We start from the raw sequence: 18,726 nt of genomic DNA on the forward strand, positions 1-18,726 counted from the left end.
TTTTTTGTCTCGAAAAAAAAAACTCATAAATTTTAGGTCCAGTCCCAAATTTACCCTGAATTTTATTTTCTTTAAAAAAAAATTATTAACTTTCCATCTATAACAAATTGACATCGGGAAGAGGAGATGGAAAATTGTCCCCAAAGTGAAAACATTTCGAGCTATTAAAGCTTGGGGTTTTTTCTGCGACAAAAAAACATGTTCGGGATAGATTTTGGATTGGACCTAAAGTTTGAGGTTTTTTTCAAGACAGAAAAAGAAGTTGGGGTAGATTTGAGACTGAATCTAAAGTTATGATTTTTTCAGGGAATTCAGCCCCAAACGTTGGTAAAGAAGCGACGTACCCTAGAGGAGAACTTGACCAATTAAGTTTAATCTTTGTACGGCGCGGACTTAAGTGCCGTAACATCATCAGCCACTGTGTGAAAGGAAGAAGAAAAGGAGAGAATAGAAGAAAGAGAAAGAGAAAGAGAAAGAGAAAGAGAAAAGGAAAAAAAAAAATGCCTTCCACGAAAATGCCCACATCATTTAGGCCATATTTTAGATTGACTTGACCACTTCAGACCCTTATTTGAGACAATATATACTTCAGATCAATTTTTTTTTTTTTAGAAAATGACCCAACCTTAAACCCTTATTTGGAATTTTCCCTAGAATCTATACCAATTTTTTGTATATTTTCCTTATTAAACATGCATAATTTAAGAAGATACACGAATGACTAGTTAAACTGCATTCATAATGAGTTCTGAGTTACATGTCGCGGGTTAACTCAAAAGGCCTGCACGAGATGTCAATGAAATTTAGTCCTAGATGACGAGTGACTCACCAAGTATCTTGCAAAATTTGAAGTTCACAATAACTGTTTCTCCAAATTAATGCAATCTTATATGAGACTCCCTAAATAGATTTTTGTTCTTTTTCTTCGTTAATCAACCAAAAGAAAAAAAAACTAATTGGCTCCTAAAGTCTACGTATTTAATGAACGTGCATCAAGTGTTAGACATACTGGAGTTAAGATTTAAGAGGAGGAAAACTGCTTAAGTATTATATGCTAGCGTTGGTGTATGGATCTTCATGTTTAATTTGATAGTGAGGAATTGTTGCGTATATAATTGCTATCTGTGGAGTTTGAGAACACCTGATATTTGAGAATGAGTCCCGTTTTGTGGGTTTAACAGAAAATTAGAAGCACGTTTAAGATTCTATCTTGAGTTTTTCCCCCTGAAAAGAGCTGAGCTGACCTCATTACATTTGTTGAGGATGGCGTCGTGGCAGAGAAGAGCATTTACTTAGGTCAGGCATTGGGATGGCAATTCACATGTGCTTTACAACTGGATTCGATTGTAATCTGGTTTGGTTTTCTCCTTATTTATGTAGAAATACAAGTGTATTCTTGCCTTTCGACTGGTAATCTATGTTGCAAGACCTCGCATCGACACGATCACAAATTAAGTCATCTTACGCTCGCAAGATTAAGATGGTCGTGCCTAGGTAAGTGATCTCCATAAGTTTGTGCCTCATTGAAATAAGGAGTAACCTGTGCTGCGTACAAATTTGCGATGTATTTGTTTCGCAAATCTATGCAGCACTACTTATTTCCTACGAACATTAGAAAACCAGATTCTTTTTTTCTATGAACTCTTTCAAAAACAATGGACGATGTTGACTCTGCATTTCATTGTTGTGGACTTCTTAAGTAAAATCCCCATCTGCATTATGGAGGAGAGTAGCAAAGGATTTTGAACAATGATGCAAACAAATGAGGGGGTCGGCCGAGGACGACAAATTCTCGGTGACGACAATTTTTTTTTTTTTTTTCAAAATGTTTTCCTACAATGTGATGTACAGTCCATTACAGAGTCACCAAAAATATACATATCAAATGAGAGAACCTCCATTAAAGATTAAGGCATGAAAATGACCAGCAAAATGGCCAGAGATCTTTCCATAAAGAGATCTTCAACTCAATATAGCCTTCTCCTGCAGCAGTTCAAGCTACCAATCTGCAAAAGTTTATTGAACACGCGATCCTAGTCAATCCCAACTTCGTTAATCTTTTGAAAAGTTTACGCGGATGTATGCTCCTAGAAAAGTTACCGCTTCTTTTAAACTTCATCCTACTGGGATTCCCTCGTCAGTGAGGCCAACAAATCTGTGTAAAATTTCAAAAGCTAAGAAGCCAAAATATAATCAATCCGTTGAATCATACTAAGAATATAAGCTCTGCACACAAAAGCCGTAAGAATAAGGTACCGCGCGAAAATGAAGTTACGCATGATGGAAGAAACCTGATTCATGTTTCTCTGCATTCTCAAGGCTCTCTTCGATGCAAGATGGGCCTGATACTGGATCTCAACAGATCTTGTGCACAAACGGGTGAGTCTGCAATCTCTGAGATCAGAGAATGACGTGCTGAAAGCTGCACCAGAAGCAAGTGCAGAATGCAGACGCTGGAATAGCCAAGATATCACTCGCCATGCAGCAGAGAACCTTATATCTTGGTCAACCGTGCTTATACCATGACTAGATGTCAAACTCACCTTCACAATCTCCACATCGCTGCTCGAGATACAGATGTACTCCGTCTTATTCTACTTTTAAGCTTCTCTCATAAAGTCGTGGAATTGGCAAACATCATCAGTCATCAGGCGGAGAGGATTGCGCTTGCAACACAGCATCAGAATGCTCAAAAAGTCCTCAACCTTCATACTTGTTAACATCCAGTCAACTTTTCCAGCTTTATTTCCATTAGAATCCACCATAGCAGATCTAGTACTACTGCTGTGAGCATCATCGAGTCTTTTTCCCCGATGCTCCCATGGTACTTGTCAAACATCTCTTTGATTCTTATTGACATGGAACTCCACACATGGGTAAATCAAATCTTCCACAGAACTCCACACATCAGTGCTGAGGACAACTCTAGATTTCAAGGTTCCCATCAAAGATTCCAACTTTACCTTCTTAATCAAATGAAGTTTCATGCAATCCCCAGCGACAGTAAAGTGTGAACACTCATCCCAAACACACATTGCAGCGCGCTCACGAAGTCTCCAAAGCTCTACTTCCCCCTCCCTCCCCCAACCCCAAGAACAAAAACAGGGCTAATTTTTTTTAGCTTTGGGCGAGGGCAATGGCGGACTAAAGAAATCTAACAACGCGATGACGACATAATTGGCGGAACAAAATGCACGTGCCCGATCTGTTTAGGTTGCTTCAAGTCCTCGATATTCGTCGCCAATCTTCCTTTCTAAGTTCAACAGATAGTATGATGATGATAAAGACATTGCGCGTGTAGGAACAGAGAGAATCTACATAATTGGAGAATGATGTAGTGCTACAAGAATTTTCGTTCTGGGAACTTTCGGAATGTTACAGATTTTCATTCCAACGTAAGTTTCAGAATCATCAAATTTCATGGTCATTCGAAGCTGAACAGAATTACGAATCACGAGTACCAAATCTAGCGGAAAAAAAAAAGAAAAGGAATAAATCTCAGCCTTTCAAATAATTGGAGAGCTTCACATGGACCGTAGGATCCCTCTTCTTCTTCTTCTTCTTGAAATGCTTGGATGCTGCCTTCAGCACCTTATCCCAGCCCTGAAAAATCCAAAACCAAACGAACCCTAAAACCGGAAATTTTGAATACAAATTCGATAAATTGCACAAAGAGATCACATGATTCAAACTTAGATTTGCATAATCAAGCACAAATAATCACAAAACCATAGAATCTTTAAATTGAATGAATTACCGAAAAAATTTCTTTTGACAAGAACAGAGAGAATGGAATAGGGTAGTACCTTTTTAGCGAAGGGCGCACAGGCAACGCTCGTCGGAGTCAGCGACGAATCAGAGACCTTCGCCGACTTCTTCTTCGTCTTCATCATCTTCTTCTTGTTGCTCATCGAGAGTTTAACCTTCTTCTTCCTCGCCGCCGACGTCTTCTCGTGACCGAACCCGAAGCAGAGCTTCTTCGGAGTGGCGAAGCAGCCGGAATCGATGGGGAAGTGGGAGCGGGGGAGGAGCGGGGACCAGATGGAGCTCTGCGAGTAGTCGAAGCCCAAGGACGAGTTGTCCGGGAACATGTAGAGGAGGTCCCGCGACATCACCGGCTCCAGATACTCCACCACTTTGCAGGCGTTGGGCAAGAGGCCGAGGGTTTCTTCGTCGTCGGCGTCACCTCCGTTCATGGCGTCGTTCTCTGTCGCGAATCGCGAATCGTTTTGCCGTTGGGTGATCGGTGTCTTGCTCTGGTTATGTAGAGAGAGAAGAGGGGGAGGGGAAAGTTACCGTTGGATATGGGAGAGGGAGGTACAAGTCAAGGAGTCACGTGTCGCAACACGTCAACGTTACTCCTCGGAAGGGCTTTTTTTCCATAATATGATAAAAAAAATAATTTACCAATTTACATATATTTTAAAAAAATTTACTGATATAGGGCATGATAGAGGCGCACATGCCCAAAGTATCACTCGTGATGATATCGTTCTCCTACGTCTCCTGTTCCGCAACCGGGTTCTGTTCGGCAACCGGATTGTCTCGGTCTCCTATTCCGCAATTAGGTTCCGTTCAACAACCGGATTGTCTCCGTCATTCGGCAGGTCTAGTATCACACTATTTATTTGCCGGATTTTTTTAATTCATGAATTGTTATCTACTATTGCACTTTCTTTTAATATGGATATTTCATTGTTATGTATCTTATCAATTTATTTTATGCATTTTGCTTTTTATTTTTTTTTAGCAATTTTATCTATTATTTTATCTATATCTATTAATTATTCACATACTAAACAAATTAATTACATAAATATTACATTATTTATTAATTATATGTCTTCATAAATTTTAAATTAATTATTAATAATTAGCTTATAAAAAGAAGGTTTAGAAAAACATTATATTTATAAAGTTGTAGAAATATAAACGTTATAAATAAACGTTATTATAAATACAAAATGAAAAAAATTAAAAATTAAAAATAAAATGTGCCTCTAAAAAAAGGGAAAAAAAATGAAGATGTCACAAGCAATGTCCGCCTCCCATAGAGAAGCACATGCCCTATATCGGTAAAAAAATTTAAAATATACGTGAATTGGAAAAAAAATTTTACCATATTATAAAAAAAAAAAAAAGCCCGAATTGGTAGATCAAAAAGCACGCTGGATTCAAATTTTAATTTTTAAGATTTGATTGTACTTTAAGCTAAATTTTATGAATTTTGATCTACTTTCCCCTCTTTTGCTTGAGTATTTTATGGAAGTGCTCGTTAAGAGTTAGCAATCAACTCAACCTTGTTTTCGGAGGTGAGTATCAACTTTTTTGGGTCTCGTCCCCTATTTATTGCGGAACGATTTCAATTCAACTATAATTACTCTGTCGTGCCAAGAGTCTAAGAATTTCCTCATACGGGGCAGTAAATGCCCAACATACAAGCCAGCCGAGATTCGCTTAGGATTTGATTCGAACTCGTAATCCCGTGAAAGACATGCGACACATGTGTCACTAAGCTCTTGCACTTTGTCGCAAGTAGTTTGCGTTTCATCTATTTCTAACATTCTAGATGGAAAACTAACAGTTGATCATGGTATAGTATCACTAAAACGATTTTTTTATAAAAAAAATTTTGCATCGGAAGTACGAAATATTTTCCAAGTCTTTTTTAGGTTTTAGCCAAACACGGGAAAATATTGTTGTTTTCCTGAAAAAATAACTTCCTAAAAAATATTTTCCAGAAACATCACTTTTTCTTGAAACAAACGGAGCGTTAAAGGATTTATTAATGTAAAATATGATAGACTAATAATTTAATATATATATATATATATATATATATATCGGAGGAAATTTGGTCGTCGCCTCACAAGAGGAAATGATTAAACGAAATTCAAGGTGATATTTTTAGGTAATTGTATTTTCATCGATTGACCATTTAGATATATTTGATGAGTAACCAACTTTTATAATTTGACCTTTGTGTTATTGAGGCCTTTGTCCATTTTACTTAATTGTGTTTCTTTTCCTGAAATATCTTGTTAGCTCTATCCACATATCGATTAAACTTTATTCTCTTTGTTAATATTACCATCTATTCTTAATTTTCTGATATTAATGTTTTAGTTAATTTAAAAAAATCACAAAAATCCAGGTGAAAAAACGATTTCCCAGAAAATGAGAATAAATTTAATTTTTTTACCGCTATAAGTCATGTGCATTTTAATATGTTGAAGGAGAATATAACACAATGTTAACAATTGTCACGAAGGTTCTGACAAAAATAAAAAATAAAAAGCGTTCGCGGGGTAATAATGTATAACACTTGAAAGTTTGGATAAACGTGTACCATCCCATGATTCAGGGTGTTTTGTGCAATTTCCCCCTTGTTCATATAATGAGAGGGGCAACCAACGTTAGCAATTCCCCCTGAAAATTATTATAAGGGTTTTGTACTCGCTACTAAATGTTCGATTTGAACCATAGCTATTCAGCATCGCCGCAATCCTAAGGTAGTAGCCAAAATATCTAACCACACAAGGGATTTTGGAGTTAGGATTCGCTACATGATCTATTTGGAAGTTCAATCGCGATTTGAGTCCAACTCATGACATCGTGGAAGAACAATGAGCGATTTACCCCTATGCTAATCACTTTTTTTTTTTTTTTCATATAATGATCAGGTGGCATCCGAGCCAGTTTTTTAGAGGCTCGACTGGTCCCTTTCCTTGCTCGGGAAATCTTAAAAGTGTACGTCCCCGTATCAACTTGATGTTGATCAGGATACTCAGGAAGACTTGAACTCGAAGATCATAAAGTGAAGAGCTAACTTCTTGCCATCTAAGTCATGCTTCTTCTTCTTCTTTATATACTTTAGGAGGAAAGAAAGGTTACTCAAATCCAGGGCAGGGCAATTACAAAATCACCTACAGAAGAGAACTGCTGGTAGCGGGATTCGAACCTAGGCATGGTGCGCACTGCAGGGAGTTCGAACCTTCCCAGTCGAGCCAACCCACTAAGTAAAGTACTTCGTTTTGTGAGGAACCACCTTGTTATCAATGCAAAAGATGCACCAGAAGTTAAGGCTGCAGCTAAGTTCGTTCCTAATGCAAATTGCAAACTCGAGTGAGAAGAGTGAAAACCAAGCAAAACAAAAGTGCACAGAAAACCCAGTTTCTTGTTCTTCTCGACCATCAAGCAAGGCACATATTCCATATCGGAACAAAAGAGGGAAAAAGGCAACAAAACAACACACACTAGAACAATCCTAAGATCACTCCTGTTTCGCACTAAGCTTATCTCTCCTGGAATTCACGTGGAAAAAGCAAAGCGACCAAAAAGAATGATGCCTGCTCCCCTTCCATTTAAAATCCTGTATTTATACCTTTGCTGATGAAGCGAACCTATGCAATCTATTCACGTAAGAAACCAAATTGAGTCACAGAAATAGCAACTTAGTCCTGGCTTGAGTGCCCAGCTGCATCTTCGCAGGATGGTGCTCGGAAACTTTCGAACGAGCATTCTGGTCGTGTACATCGTCGCCATGGCCGGTTCCGACTTCGTGTTATGCGGTAATTATGTCTGTGCCCTCTCCTCCTCCTGGTAGCTCTCATTCGATACTACTCTTGCCGGAATATCACAAGCGTTTGTTTTTTTTGGTCACGTGGTGCAGAAGCGAGAAAATCGTTCGGTGCATCGAGATCACGAGGTCAAAGAATCCCCGACGATTCGGTAATTCAACCAGTGAAGACGCTGAGAAGATCAAGTGAATCGGACATCGGTGCTCCGTTTAACGCTCCCAAACCATACGGCACAATGCCTCATCTCTCTCTTCCACCTCTTGATTCAATAGCACCAACTCCTCCGCCGCATGATCGAATCACCAGTCCTCCATATTGTTTACTACCTCCACCACCAAGCGTGCCTGCCGTCATGCCTAGCCCACCAAAGTATAACCCCAGCCCAAGCCCACCAAGAAGCTGCTGGCCCAGCCCGCCCAAGCTCGCCCCCGGCCCCCCGCTCTATTCGCCCCCCGTCGTGCACCCGCTGGTGCCGCCTAAAGGCCAAGTCTATGCCGTCTGGTGCGTGGCCAAGCCAACGGTGCCGGACTCGATAGTCCAAGCGGCTATGGACTACGCGTGCGGGGCGGGTGCCGACTGCAAGCCCGTCCAGCTCAACGGGCCCTGTTACCAGCCGGACAATCTGCTATCGCACGCCTCATTCGCCTTCAACAGTTACTGGCAGAAGAAGAAGGAGGCCGGAGGGACTTGCGACTTTGGCGGGACGGCGATGCTAGTCACCGTGGATCCAAGTAAGTGCATCACCATCTGCCATTACTAACACAAACTTAGACAAGCATACGAGGATAATGTCAAGGTCCGGTTCTTCTTTCTGTCTCAAGCTTACCCATTGTTTTGTGGCCAGGTTTCAATGGATGTCACTTTGATTTCAGCTGAAATCCTTTCTGTGGAGTGCCTCCTTCCCAATGTGCATTTTTGCTCATGAGTCTTGACACAGAAAGTTTTGTAATTAGCTACATATGGCTTTTGCTTGGAAAGATGTAAGTCGGTACATAACATATCCGAGACTCTTTTAACGTCGCCACATATTAACGTCGATCGAAAGTATATTCTGGGTGCGACGTCAATCTCCAAATGTCACCGGTATAATACCGAGCCATCCTTATGCGTTTCGCGATGAATTCACGACCTAAATCCATCCTTATCCGGGGCATTGTTTGTCCGGTTAGTGAGGATAACTCGAATAAGGTGAAGAACTCGGAACCGAAGAGTCTGAGTACCAGCGAATTTGAGGAGTTCCGGACAAACGCAAAGAGTATTTTGTGTATCGAATGCATCAGGCGACGGTGACCTTTAAAAGAAATAATTTACGAATAAATATCATCTTTTGGGAGGGGAAAAAAATTTAAAATAGTTTAGGCAAGAATTTGTCAAAATTCTAAGGAGCGGGAGAGGCAGATGTGAATTACCGGCGACAACTCCCGCGTTTTTGTCATTCGTGCTTTTTGGCTAATGCCTTCTTGCTTAAAAGACAACACTAATTTGATGTTCTCCAATGGCGTCGCGGATCGCCATGGTCGCAACTTCGACACTTCTTCTTCTTCGTCGTCTTCGCCTCTTGCGTAGCTCAAACTGAGACAAACCCATAAGGGAAGATGGAGATGCAACAGCTCCTGAGCATGGGCTTCTCCGACGAGTTAGCCGCCGAGGCGCTCGCCGCCACCGGCGGCAAGTCCACCCTCCGGGCCACCGAGTGGATTCTCACCCGGCGGTCGTCCTCGTCGTCGTCCTCGCCCTCACCGGCCACCGCCAACCCTAACCCTAGCGCTAGCCCCAATCCGGACCCGCCCCCGTTTCAGCCCAAGCTCGACCGGTTCTTCCACTTCCACTCCAAGCCCTCCAATCCTTCGCCTCCTTCTCCTCCTCCTCCGCCTCGGACAGGGGCGCGGCCGCGGGACGGTTCGCCGACCCCGACTCCTCCCGATTCCAAGCGTCCCAAGCTGTTTTTGCCGCAGAACCCGCAATCCGTTGTTCCCAGAGGAGCGGCGGGGAGGAAGGATTCGCCGCCGCACGAGCCCTTGGCGGAGCGGATGCGGCCTCGGACTGTCGATGACGTCGTCGGGCAGGACCATTTGCTGGATGGGAGCTCGCTCCTGCGATCGGCGATCGCAGCCGATCGCCTGCCCTCGATCGTTCTGTGGGGGCCTCCAGGTACGGGCAAGACCTCCATAGCTAAGGCCATTACGAATTCGTCCTCGAGGGTCTCGGTGTATCGATTCGTTTCTCTGTCTGCTGTGACTTGTGGGGTTAAGGAAGTGAGGGAGGCGGTTGAGGAGGCGAGGAAGGCGAGAGTCAAGAGCAATAAGAGAACTGTGCTGTTTGTGGATGAGGTGCATAGGTTTAACAAGTCGCAGCAGGACTCGTTCTTGCCCGTGATCGAAGATGGGAGCATCGTGTTCTTGGGGGCCACCACGGAGAACCCGTCTTTCCATTTGATCACGCCCTTGCTGTCTCGCTGCAGGGTCCTCACCCTCAACCCTCTGAAACCCCATCACATAGTCTCGCTCCTTGAGCGGGCGATAGGCGATTTGGAGAAGGGGTTAGCGAGGAGTGCCGATATGAAGGTCGAGTTGGAGGAGGATGCGGTTGAGTTTCTGTCCACTAATTGCGACGGTGATGCCCGGGTGGCATTGAATGGCTTGGAAATTTCGGCCATAACTGCTGCTGCGCGGGCGTCCGAGCAGCAGCTGAAATTGAAGGGTGTGAAGGAAAGCTCTGATGGCAATTCGTTGGAAGATGTGGGAGACGGGATTGGTCCACCTGTGGCGATCGTTACGCTGGATGATGTGAAGGAGGCACTCCAGTGTAAGCACCTAGCTTACGATAAAGCTGGAGACGAGCATTACAATCTAATTAGCGCGCTTCACAAGTCTATGAGGGGAAGTGATGCGGATGCTGCCATTTACTGGTTGGCGAGAATGCTGGAAGGAGGTGAACAGCCTCTTTACATTGCGCGGCGATTGATCAGGTTTGCAAGCGAGGATGTTGGTTTGGCCGACCCGTTGGCTCTTAATCAGGCTGTTTCCTGTTACCAAGCTTGCCATTTCATAGGGATGCCAGAATGCAACGTGGTTCTCGCGCAGTGCGTCGCCTATTTGGCTTTGGCTCCGAAATCGATCTCTGTTTATCGAGCGATAGAAGCTGCGCAGAAGGTAGTGAGAGAATCTGTCGGGCAAAATGAGGGAGTCCCACTGCATCTGAGAAATGCGCCTACCAAGCTGATGAAGGAAATCGGATATGGGAAAGGCTACATATATCCTCCCAACAATCCTCAGTCGGCACAAAGCTACATGCCACCCTCACTTCAAGGGTACAAATTCCTGGACATGCCGAGAGCTAACCCCCCATAAATGAGGAGCTCTGAAGCTCCCACAGAGCAGTCTTTGGCGCTGTAACTTTTGCTCGTTAGGCAGTTTTATCCGTTCCCAACTTTTGTTTGGTTGAACGAGTTAAAGACCCTTTTTTGCCAGTCGCGTTTATGATCGCCTTGTTTGTTTTGAAGTAGGCCGATAACAAGCACTGTAAAAAGTATCTCAAGGCTGTAATTATGAAGCTTGTGAAGACGAGTTTAGACGCCGAATGTGCGAGACTCTTTCTTAGCTGCACCTAGTGTTCTTATACTGATACTACGCTACTCCTCTCAAGACAGTTCGACAACTGAGACGATTATCTTATCATACTCTCGCGCCAAGAGATTGTCACTGTTTCTTGCACCTGATGTTTGTTGTTTGCCGGAACGAGACAGATGCCGCCTCAGCGTTTGAGGTGACTATTGGCTTCAGATGATGTTGTGCTGAAACAAGAAGCAATTGAAGCATGGCATTGTGATGTCTTGAGTTTTGAACCAGGGGTAGTCTCTGCTCGCTTGACAGAACCTCCTTCCATTCAAGCGGCGGACCTTTCTACTGCTTAATCTGATCATCCAACTTGTAGTCTTCAGATCATTGGGTAACGATTCGCACTGTTCATCATTATTCGCTGCCTGCATCTTGTCTTTCGTGTTATTTGCGTGATAGATGTGATCTTTTCTCTTAATAGTTGTCCTCGGACATTGGTAATTGTATTCAACTCTTCCACGCAAGCATATATAGCATCTCGAGGACCCGGAAACTTCAATTTTTTTCTCAATTTGGCTATGCCACAATTAACCATATCTATGGTCCAATCTCAGTCAGGACAATTACTCCGAGCTACCTTATTACTAAATTAGTGCGTTCCTGTCTTGGATAAATCACAGAAACGTTTCGGCTTTTACTGTATCTCCAACTCCATGAGAGAAAGCATAGTTCGGAATCACTTACTTCCATTAGAAGTCATGTACTACCCTCACTGTCTACCTAAAGATGTTTCAACTAAGACATCCGTCAAAGAGAAGTCTCCCCAAAGACCCCTTCAAGAAATTTCAAGTTTTCCCACTTTGCACTCCCACCAATCAGATTGATTGATTTGTTTGTCCTGCATAATCATTTCTCATTAAGCATAACCAAAGCATGTTTTGACTTATAACCTGATGGAATTTTGATGCAGACGTGTTTGACAATAATTGTCCTTTGTACCAGTAACTTGACAGACCACAAACACACAGCAATTGCTAGTTTGACCACCCTTTTCTAGGAATCAAGAAGAATCCCAGAGTCTCATTCTTTAGTCATCCATTCCAACCGGATCTTATGCAAGCCAACTCGAAAACATTGACACTCGTACTAAAACTTGAATACAGACCGACCCGCCATCTCGAAGGTCTCAAAGAACGGGCGACCAGCCAAGGGCAAAGACAGTTGCGCCATTCCAGGGAATTTCAGTGTTTGAGATACCAAACTGTTTAGTCCATAACAACAGACCTACTTGAAAATTGTCAGATCAAGAGTGCTGATTGAGAAGCCTCTGATGCCTTCCATATTGGCTCCTGAACAAAGACTATCAAAGGCGAAATTGCAGCTTGCAAGACATGAAGTACAACATAACAGAAGTATCTACTTGTGTCATCCAGAGTCTATCCTGCTTAAAAGAATGCATCGGCTGCTTGGTATATACTAATTTCATAACGACTGCATCTTTTGACAACAACCTAAAATTCCCACCAGCATCAAACAAAGAGACCCCAGAATAAAATCTTGCCGCTGTGCAATCCGCGAGACAAGGAGGTTCAATTGTTTCCGCTTCTATATAGTAAGTAAGGCACCAAAGGACACTCAAACTCTCCATGCCTTTAAGCATAACAAGATCAAATGACGACATGCAGAATGTAAATGATTGAGCAGTTCCAAGTTTGACATCAAACCAACCAAAAGTAGATAGACGAGCATAGACTAACACATGCTGGCAGATGATTATGCAGCTGCACACTCAGAAAACATCATGTGATCAGTACCGGAACCAACACTAACGAAAATGACTGAAGAAGCAGACCCAGAAGATAGGGAAGTTAAAAAGGTGGGTGAATCGCTGCAGAACTGGTAACAATCATCCATTGAGAGAGAGAGAGAGAGAGAGATTCCATTGAACTTGCAACTCCTTTCGGCAGTTAAAGAGGACACAGATACAACAGCAACCACAACTCCTAATAACAACACACAGCGGAAACGGACAATATACACATCCCAGAAAAATGGACAAACCATGCAACTGGCAACTACTCAACAACCTTCACACCAGAGAGGTAAACTTTACTCTGGATTACATTGCCACCAATCAAAAAACCAGGCATGATCATCAGACCAACCCTCGGCTTTTCGTCACCATCATCCATCACCAAATTCTTCACCACGCTTTCCATGTAAACCTCAGAAAACTCGCTACCGCTCTTGACCTGGAAAACTTTGGCGCTAGGATCAAAAGAATGAGCCAGCCTATGCAAAAGCCATATGGACTTAGCCAGTTTTAGAAATACTTGATAGAATGGAGTCCGAGGATGCCCACCATCAGTTACAAAATTCCGCTGATCCAAGTTCCCGAAGAATGAAGCCTCCATCTTGGGGTGAACAACCAAAAGGTACTTGCTCCGACAGAATTTCCCAAAGATCGAGTCCGGGTTCTGGCCTAACATGTCCAATGGATCCATCTCCTTCAAGGCCAGGAACTGATGGAAAAAGCTCTCTTTATTTACAGCAAGAGTGTCCGATTCTATCCCAAAGCTTTCCTGTTGAAAAGCACCGAACATTCTTTGACATATATGGGACTCAAATGCATACTTCTTGTGAGCACGCTTTGCATAAACAACGTCAGGTTCAATGGAGATAGCAGCAGCATCAAGGTCCCAACCAGCCGCTTTCATCATATTGATCAAGGGCTTCGAGAAGTCATGAATGGCTTGGTAAGCAGCTTCAACAGTTGAGATGAACAGATCAGGGGTTAGATCAACAGGGAAGAACCCGTTCTCATGGCCTGAATCATCCGATTCTTTGCTTGACAAGCCCCTAAGCTTAAGATTCTTTTCGAGTTTTGCCTTCTTCACATTCGCTTCTTCAATTTGCTGCTGCAATTGATTAATCTCCGAGTCCTTATTATGAATTTCTGACTGGAACTTCTTGACCATGACCTCGTACGTTTTCAGGAGGCTCTGCTGTTCTTGGATTTCGGCAGCTAACCGAGAGTCCTGAGGCGAGACGCACACCGGTTTAGGGTTGTTCTCCCGATAAGAATGCTTGAGTTCGGACAGGGTCTTCAGCTCCGAGACAACGAGTTTATCAGCGGCCTGGATCTTATCTGGATCGTACGGAGTATGAGCGGCTTGGAGCTGAATGTAAGCAGATTTCAAGGAGGAGACATTGGTGAATATTTTAGATATGATGGCTTCTACGGCTTCTGGGTTCGGACTCCTGGACTCGTCCATGGGTTGAGGATGAACCTTCTGGCTGTTGCTCTCACGGAGTTGATTATCTCGAACTCCAGTGGGTAGCATAGCTACTTCCAGTGGAGTAGTTCAGACAGTTTCACTTCAAAAAGAAAAAGGAAAAAACACCAATTTAACTAACACATCAATATGTTCTTGCATCATGATAAGTTAGCAAACATAATGACTGTGAATGAGTCGGCCTGAATCACGTTGTTCAAACAAAGTTTCCAAATTGGTCTTCATTACTTCACAGTTCACTCAAAAGTCTATGCAGCTCTATTATCCTAAACAAGCTTCTAAGTTCCAATCCACGTCGAGGTCGACAACTAGGTCAAAATCACTACTTGAAAAGATCATCGACCGCAGAAAAAAACCAGCATCATGTGGCAAATGAAGCACATCCACAGAGCTTACAACATGCCCTGAAAGAAAGGCGGATCCCAAAGCATCAATAGATCAGCAATGTTAAGACATACGCTGGGTTTTTTTTTTCTTTCTCAACTCTCCTCCTGATCTGAAAACGAAGCGACGACAACGAAATCAAGCCCAAACCAAGCGAGAGACGCCACAATCAGACGGTACACGACCACAGAGAGCTCGTGCAGAAGCTCGAGGAACGCGTGGGGAGCACGAACGAGCCGATCTGAGACATTGAAGGGGGGCGAAGGAGGAGGAGGAGGAAGAGGAAAGGGAGTACCTTGCTTGCCGAGAGGAAGACGCGATGCGGAGACCATGAACGTCTACTACCCGGGGGAGAATCCAATAGGGTGTGCCCTTGTCTTCAGTCTCTGTTCAAAAACAGTGGCGATAGGCTTCACTTTGAGCCCAACAAGCAGGTTGGGCTTTCATATTCTCCAACATTCTTCCTGTCTTCTTGATTGAGAGAGAGAGAGAGAGAGGAAAGAATGGATTTTTCAACGAAACGAGAAGAGAAAGCAGGTTACATTGAGAAAACAAATGATCCGCGCCATTTTCACCTTCATTTTGCTTAACACACTCCATTTTAAAATTAAGTTCCGTTTATTTCACGAAAAATATGACTTTTTTGAAAAATATTTTTAAGGAAGTCATTTTCCAAGAAAATAAGGATATTTTTCGGTGTTTGATTAAAACCCGAAAACGAACTAGAAAATATTTTCTACCATATGATAAGAAAAATCAATTTCTACCGCACGCGTCTTTTAATATTTTTTTTAAAATCGCTTTTAATTATTTCCTTGTATCTTTTTTTTTTTTTTCATTTTTTTTTCTTCCTCCTTTCTTCTTTGGCCGGCGTTGGTTTTCTTCCTCCTTTTTCTTTGGTCGGCAACTAGCCACGGCGATGGCCGGCGACCGGCCGCCGAGCCCGGCCACCAGCTGAGCTCACCAGATTCCGGTTATTCATGAGAAAGCATGAGGTTCTTCCTTCTATGATTGGCGGATCGGGTAGTACTTCTACAAGGTGTTTGTGCTTGTTACGTCCGACTTTAATGCCAAATTCGTGCTCGATGTCGTCGACATCTTCTTCATCTTCATCACCCTCCACTCTTGGCCTTGCTTGAGGTCGGCGAGGCGAGCCTCGAGCTAGTCATCAGCGAGGCCGCAACACTCAAGCTCACCACAGAAATCAAACCCGAGTTTGCCGTCAAGGCGAGGCCTAGCCTTGCCTTGCCGACCTCGAGCTCGGCCTCACCTCACTTCGCCGGATCTCGCCGGGCTCCTCCTCATCCAAGGCAAGAAGTTACTTTTTTTTCCCCTTTTTGTTCTTATGTTTTTTTTTATGTTTAGATAAGATCTAAACATAAACATATTTACTAACAAATTAACCTTTTTCAATATTTTTAATCAATTTGTCTTTTCCATTGTCGATTAAGATCGGCTAGATAATTAGATTGAATTTTAATCTTCAACTTTGAAAGATTGTCTCAATGCAAATAATTGTGTTCTTATAAGCCGTCATGTATAGAAAATTCTAATATTCTATGTTTGCTTTTATGATGAAAAATGTGAAATCATGAATTAAATTTAACAACTTTCACTTGGCAAAGTGATAGTATGATGCGTGATAAGATGATAACTTATCGAGTATGATGGAGCATTTGTATGATGCAACTAACAAGAAAGATGGTAGAAATAAAAGTTGTTTTTTTGTTGGCTTGATAAAAGAAAAAAGAAAAAGAAAATAGAGTGACGAGAGAAATGAGGGTATTCCGGCCATTCAACTGAAAAGAACGAGTGTCTTAGCCAAAATGTAGTTAGAAATAATGTCGCCCAAACAAATTTCATGGTATTATCGATCGGCGATGCCACATCAGCATTTCGCATTGTAATAAGGAATTGTAGAGAGTTCTTCGTCATTCAACAAAAAACGAATATCCAATGCAATTGGTAAATGGAAACAACATTTTACAAACTCAATTGAAAAGAACGTTCCAAAATTCGATAAACCCTGATGTTTTTCCTGGGCAATGCATCTTTCTTTGCCAAACATATCTTTGGTCAACCTTCTATTGCTTCTCGGTTTTGTCTAGATCTTGGGTCAACCAATTGCCATTGACATTACATGAATTATCCAATTTTTCAAAGCCACAAGCTTTTCCATGCGATACTTATAACCAAGGGTTTCATGATGGAAACAAGTGCCATTAAACTTATAATCTTTTCTTGTTAAGCAGATCCTTCGCATTGGCGTCTTCGTTGAAATGATCACGTACACGCTGCACAATTGAAAATGAATTGTGAATTTCGCCAAGGAGGTGTAGACAGACATGTGTCCCCTAAAGTTTGCAAGGGTTTCTGTTGCTGTAATTGCAAAAGAAGAGTGTGTACTTCTAACATTTGGGGGCGGACACTTGCGGTTAAACTAGACGGGCATGTTGACGCAGACCCTTCAAAGCCATGAAACGAGGAAGGCTGGTCCCAAAGCTAATGGCCCGCTCCAAAGAAAAACGAAGAGTGAGGAAGGGGAACAATGGAGAGGTCCGAACTCATAGGTCTGAACTCGTAGGGCGTGCATGGCAACATTTCTGCTTCAGAAATTAACTTCTAGTCAAAAGTTGATTCTTTTACTTCTGCTTTTGAACAAAAGTCGATTTTTCTACTTCTGCTCCGGAAGTTTATTTCTGATCGGAGAAATACGTTTGATAACATGACAAAATTTCTGCTTCTAGAATAGAAATTCGTTTAGTAATGGTTCCATGAAAAATTATTGATCCTAACCTAAAATGCATGTTATTCGAGAAAAATGAAATGCAAATACCGACGGATGTATTTATAATTTTTCATTTGATTATATTATGCAAATGAGGACCAATTTTATGGGGAGTATTCTTTTAATGAATATGATGACCGAGTTGATATATCAATGCTAAAAGCACGGATAGTTCCGATGCTTCTTTGCCTATGCCTCTAGCGTGGTTTATGCCGCAATGGACATAGTATATAAAGCTTCCATGCCTAAACCGTTTCTAGTTCAAATGTTTATCATGATACATTCAGTATACCATACCATTGGACGAGTTGGTTTATGACAAATAACAATGCTCTCCAACAATTTGGTCTAGTACTTGTTGATAACCTAAGGAGAAATTTCAAGTGAATACATTTGAAAATGACATTCACAAACCCTGGGTAGTGCTTTGAAGGGTGTGAAGAATATCCACAAACAGAAACATACATGCATTTTGCCTTCTCAACATCAAATTTTCTTGCTTTCAAGAATTTGAAAAACAAGACAAATGACTTGAAAAGTTCAAAGAGGCAACAACAATAGTATAATTGTGTCTTTGTGGGATTGCTCGGTTCACTTTAAAATATTTGTGGGATGCCATTTAACCGGTCAATTACTCGATCAACATGGACTCGATTGTCTGTTTGAGGAATGTCATTTAACCAAATCATGGAACATCTATTTCTTATAATTCGTTAAAAGAATGATATTGTTAAAAGACTTTCATGCAATACAAAATTTAGTGAAATTTTTTAATAAATTTTTATTTTTTAAAAAAATATTATTTATTTATTTTTAAAATATATATTTTTTATTTTTATTTAAAAGCTAGAGGAGACGAGCTGCAGCAAATGGCAATCACCAACGGTAGCGGATAATGGTCACCGACGGCGGATTGTCTCTTTCTAATTTTAACTTCTAGAGAGAAGTAATTTTTATTTACTTCTGAAAGTTGCTCAAAAACAACTTCTAAAGCAAAAAATTGCTTTAAAAGTAGAAAAATGAATCTGAGTAACCAAATAGATTTCTATCTTAGAAGTTACAATACCAAATGAATGTCTACTCTAAAAGCACTTCGGGAGCGGAAATTCTACTCCGGAAGT

At 41.9% G+C, this 18,726-nt stretch overlaps 4 protein-coding genes across 6 annotated transcripts; 2 read left to right on the forward strand and 2 right to left on the reverse strand.

Annotated features, from left to right (window-relative positions):
• Window positions 1–3,296: 3,296 nt before the first annotated feature.
• On the reverse strand, window positions 3,297–4,282 carry LOC115739264. Its single transcript, XM_030672267.2, has 2 exons — window positions 3,807–4,282; window positions 3,297–3,603 (listed from the first exon to the last, which is right to left on the reverse strand). The coding sequence occupies exons 1-2, from the start codon at window positions 4,194–4,196 to the stop codon at window positions 3,499–3,501; spliced, it is 495 nt and encodes a 164-aa protein (XP_030528127.1). The 5' UTR covers window positions 4,197–4,282; the 3' UTR covers window positions 3,297–3,498.
• A 3,151-nt stretch (window positions 4,283–7,433) lies between these two features.
• Window positions 7,434–8,781, forward strand: LOC115739215 (leucine-rich repeat extensin-like protein 3). The gene is made up of 3 exons (XM_048285982.1): window positions 7,434–7,571; window positions 7,673–8,311; window positions 8,425–8,781. The coding sequence occupies exons 1-3, from the start codon at window positions 7,493–7,495 to the stop codon at window positions 8,454–8,456; spliced, it is 750 nt and encodes a 249-aa protein (XP_048141939.1). The 5' UTR covers window positions 7,434–7,492; the 3' UTR covers window positions 8,457–8,781.
• A 185-nt stretch (window positions 8,782–8,966) lies between these two features.
• Window positions 8,967–11,181, forward strand: LOC115739098 (ATPase WRNIP1). Its single transcript, XM_030672000.2, has one exon. The coding sequence runs from the start codon at window positions 9,176–9,178 to the stop codon at window positions 10,928–10,930; it is 1,755 nt and encodes a 584-aa protein (XP_030527860.2). The 5' UTR covers window positions 8,967–9,175; the 3' UTR covers window positions 10,931–11,181.
• Window positions 11,182–13,060: 1,879 nt separating this feature from the next.
• Window positions 13,061–15,252, reverse strand: LOC115739099 (protein GRAVITROPIC IN THE LIGHT 1). 3 transcript variants are annotated; one of them, XM_030672002.2, is made up of 2 exons: window positions 15,113–15,252; window positions 13,061–14,515 (listed from the first exon to the last, which is right to left on the reverse strand). In XM_030672002.2, exon 2 carries the CDS (start codon window positions 14,479–14,481, stop codon window positions 13,213–13,215), a length of 1,269 nt encoding a protein of 422 aa, XP_030527862.1. In that variant the 5' UTR covers window positions 14,482–14,515; window positions 15,113–15,252; the 3' UTR covers window positions 13,061–13,212. The 3 variants fall into 3 exon arrangements, with proteins under 3 accessions (XP_030527862.1, XP_030527861.1, XP_030527863.1); XM_030672001.2 differs by having other exon boundaries at window positions 13,061–14,510; window positions 15,113–15,241; XM_030672003.2 differs by lacking the exon at window positions 15,113–15,252 and adding an exon at window positions 14,892–15,106.
• Between the last annotated feature and the right edge of the window lie 3,474 nt (window positions 15,253–18,726).

Source organism: Rhodamnia argentea, chromosome 10 (genome assembly GCF_020921035.1).
Source record: "Rhodamnia argentea isolate NSW1041297 chromosome 10, ASM2092103v1, whole genome shotgun sequence".
In the NCBI taxonomy this organism is placed as follows: Eukaryota; Viridiplantae; Streptophyta; class Magnoliopsida; order Myrtales; family Myrtaceae; genus Rhodamnia; species Rhodamnia argentea.

Excerpts from the sequence above, each read along its gene's own strand:
- LOC115739264 (XM_030672267.2), bottom strand. The coding sequence starts at position 4,196 with ATGAACGGAGGTGACGCCGACGACGAAGAAACCCTCGGCCTCTTGCCC. Across the intron at positions 3,604-3,806 it reads GTGCGCCCTTCGCTAAAAAG|GGCTGGGATAAGGTGCTGAA; the intron begins GTACTACCCTAT and ends TGGATTTTTCAG.
- LOC115739098 (XM_030672000.2), top strand. The coding sequence starts at position 9,176 with ATGGAGATGCAACAGCTCCTGAGCATGGGCTTCTCCGACGAGTTAGCC.
- LOC115739215 (XM_048285982.1), top strand. The coding sequence starts at position 7,493 with ATGGTGCTCGGAAACTTTCGAACGAGCATTCTGGTCGTGTACATCGTC. Across the intron at positions 7,572-7,672 it reads TTCCGACTTCGTGTTATGCG|AAGCGAGAAAATCGTTCGGT; the intron begins GTAATTATGTCT and ends CACGTGGTGCAG. Across the intron at positions 8,312-8,424 it reads GCTAGTCACCGTGGATCCAA|GTTTCAATGGATGTCACTTT; the intron begins GTAAGTGCATCA and ends TTTTGTGGCCAG.
- LOC115739099 (XM_030672002.2), bottom strand. The coding sequence starts at position 14,481 with ATGCTACCCACTGGAGTTCGAGATAATCAACTCCGTGAGAGCAACAGC.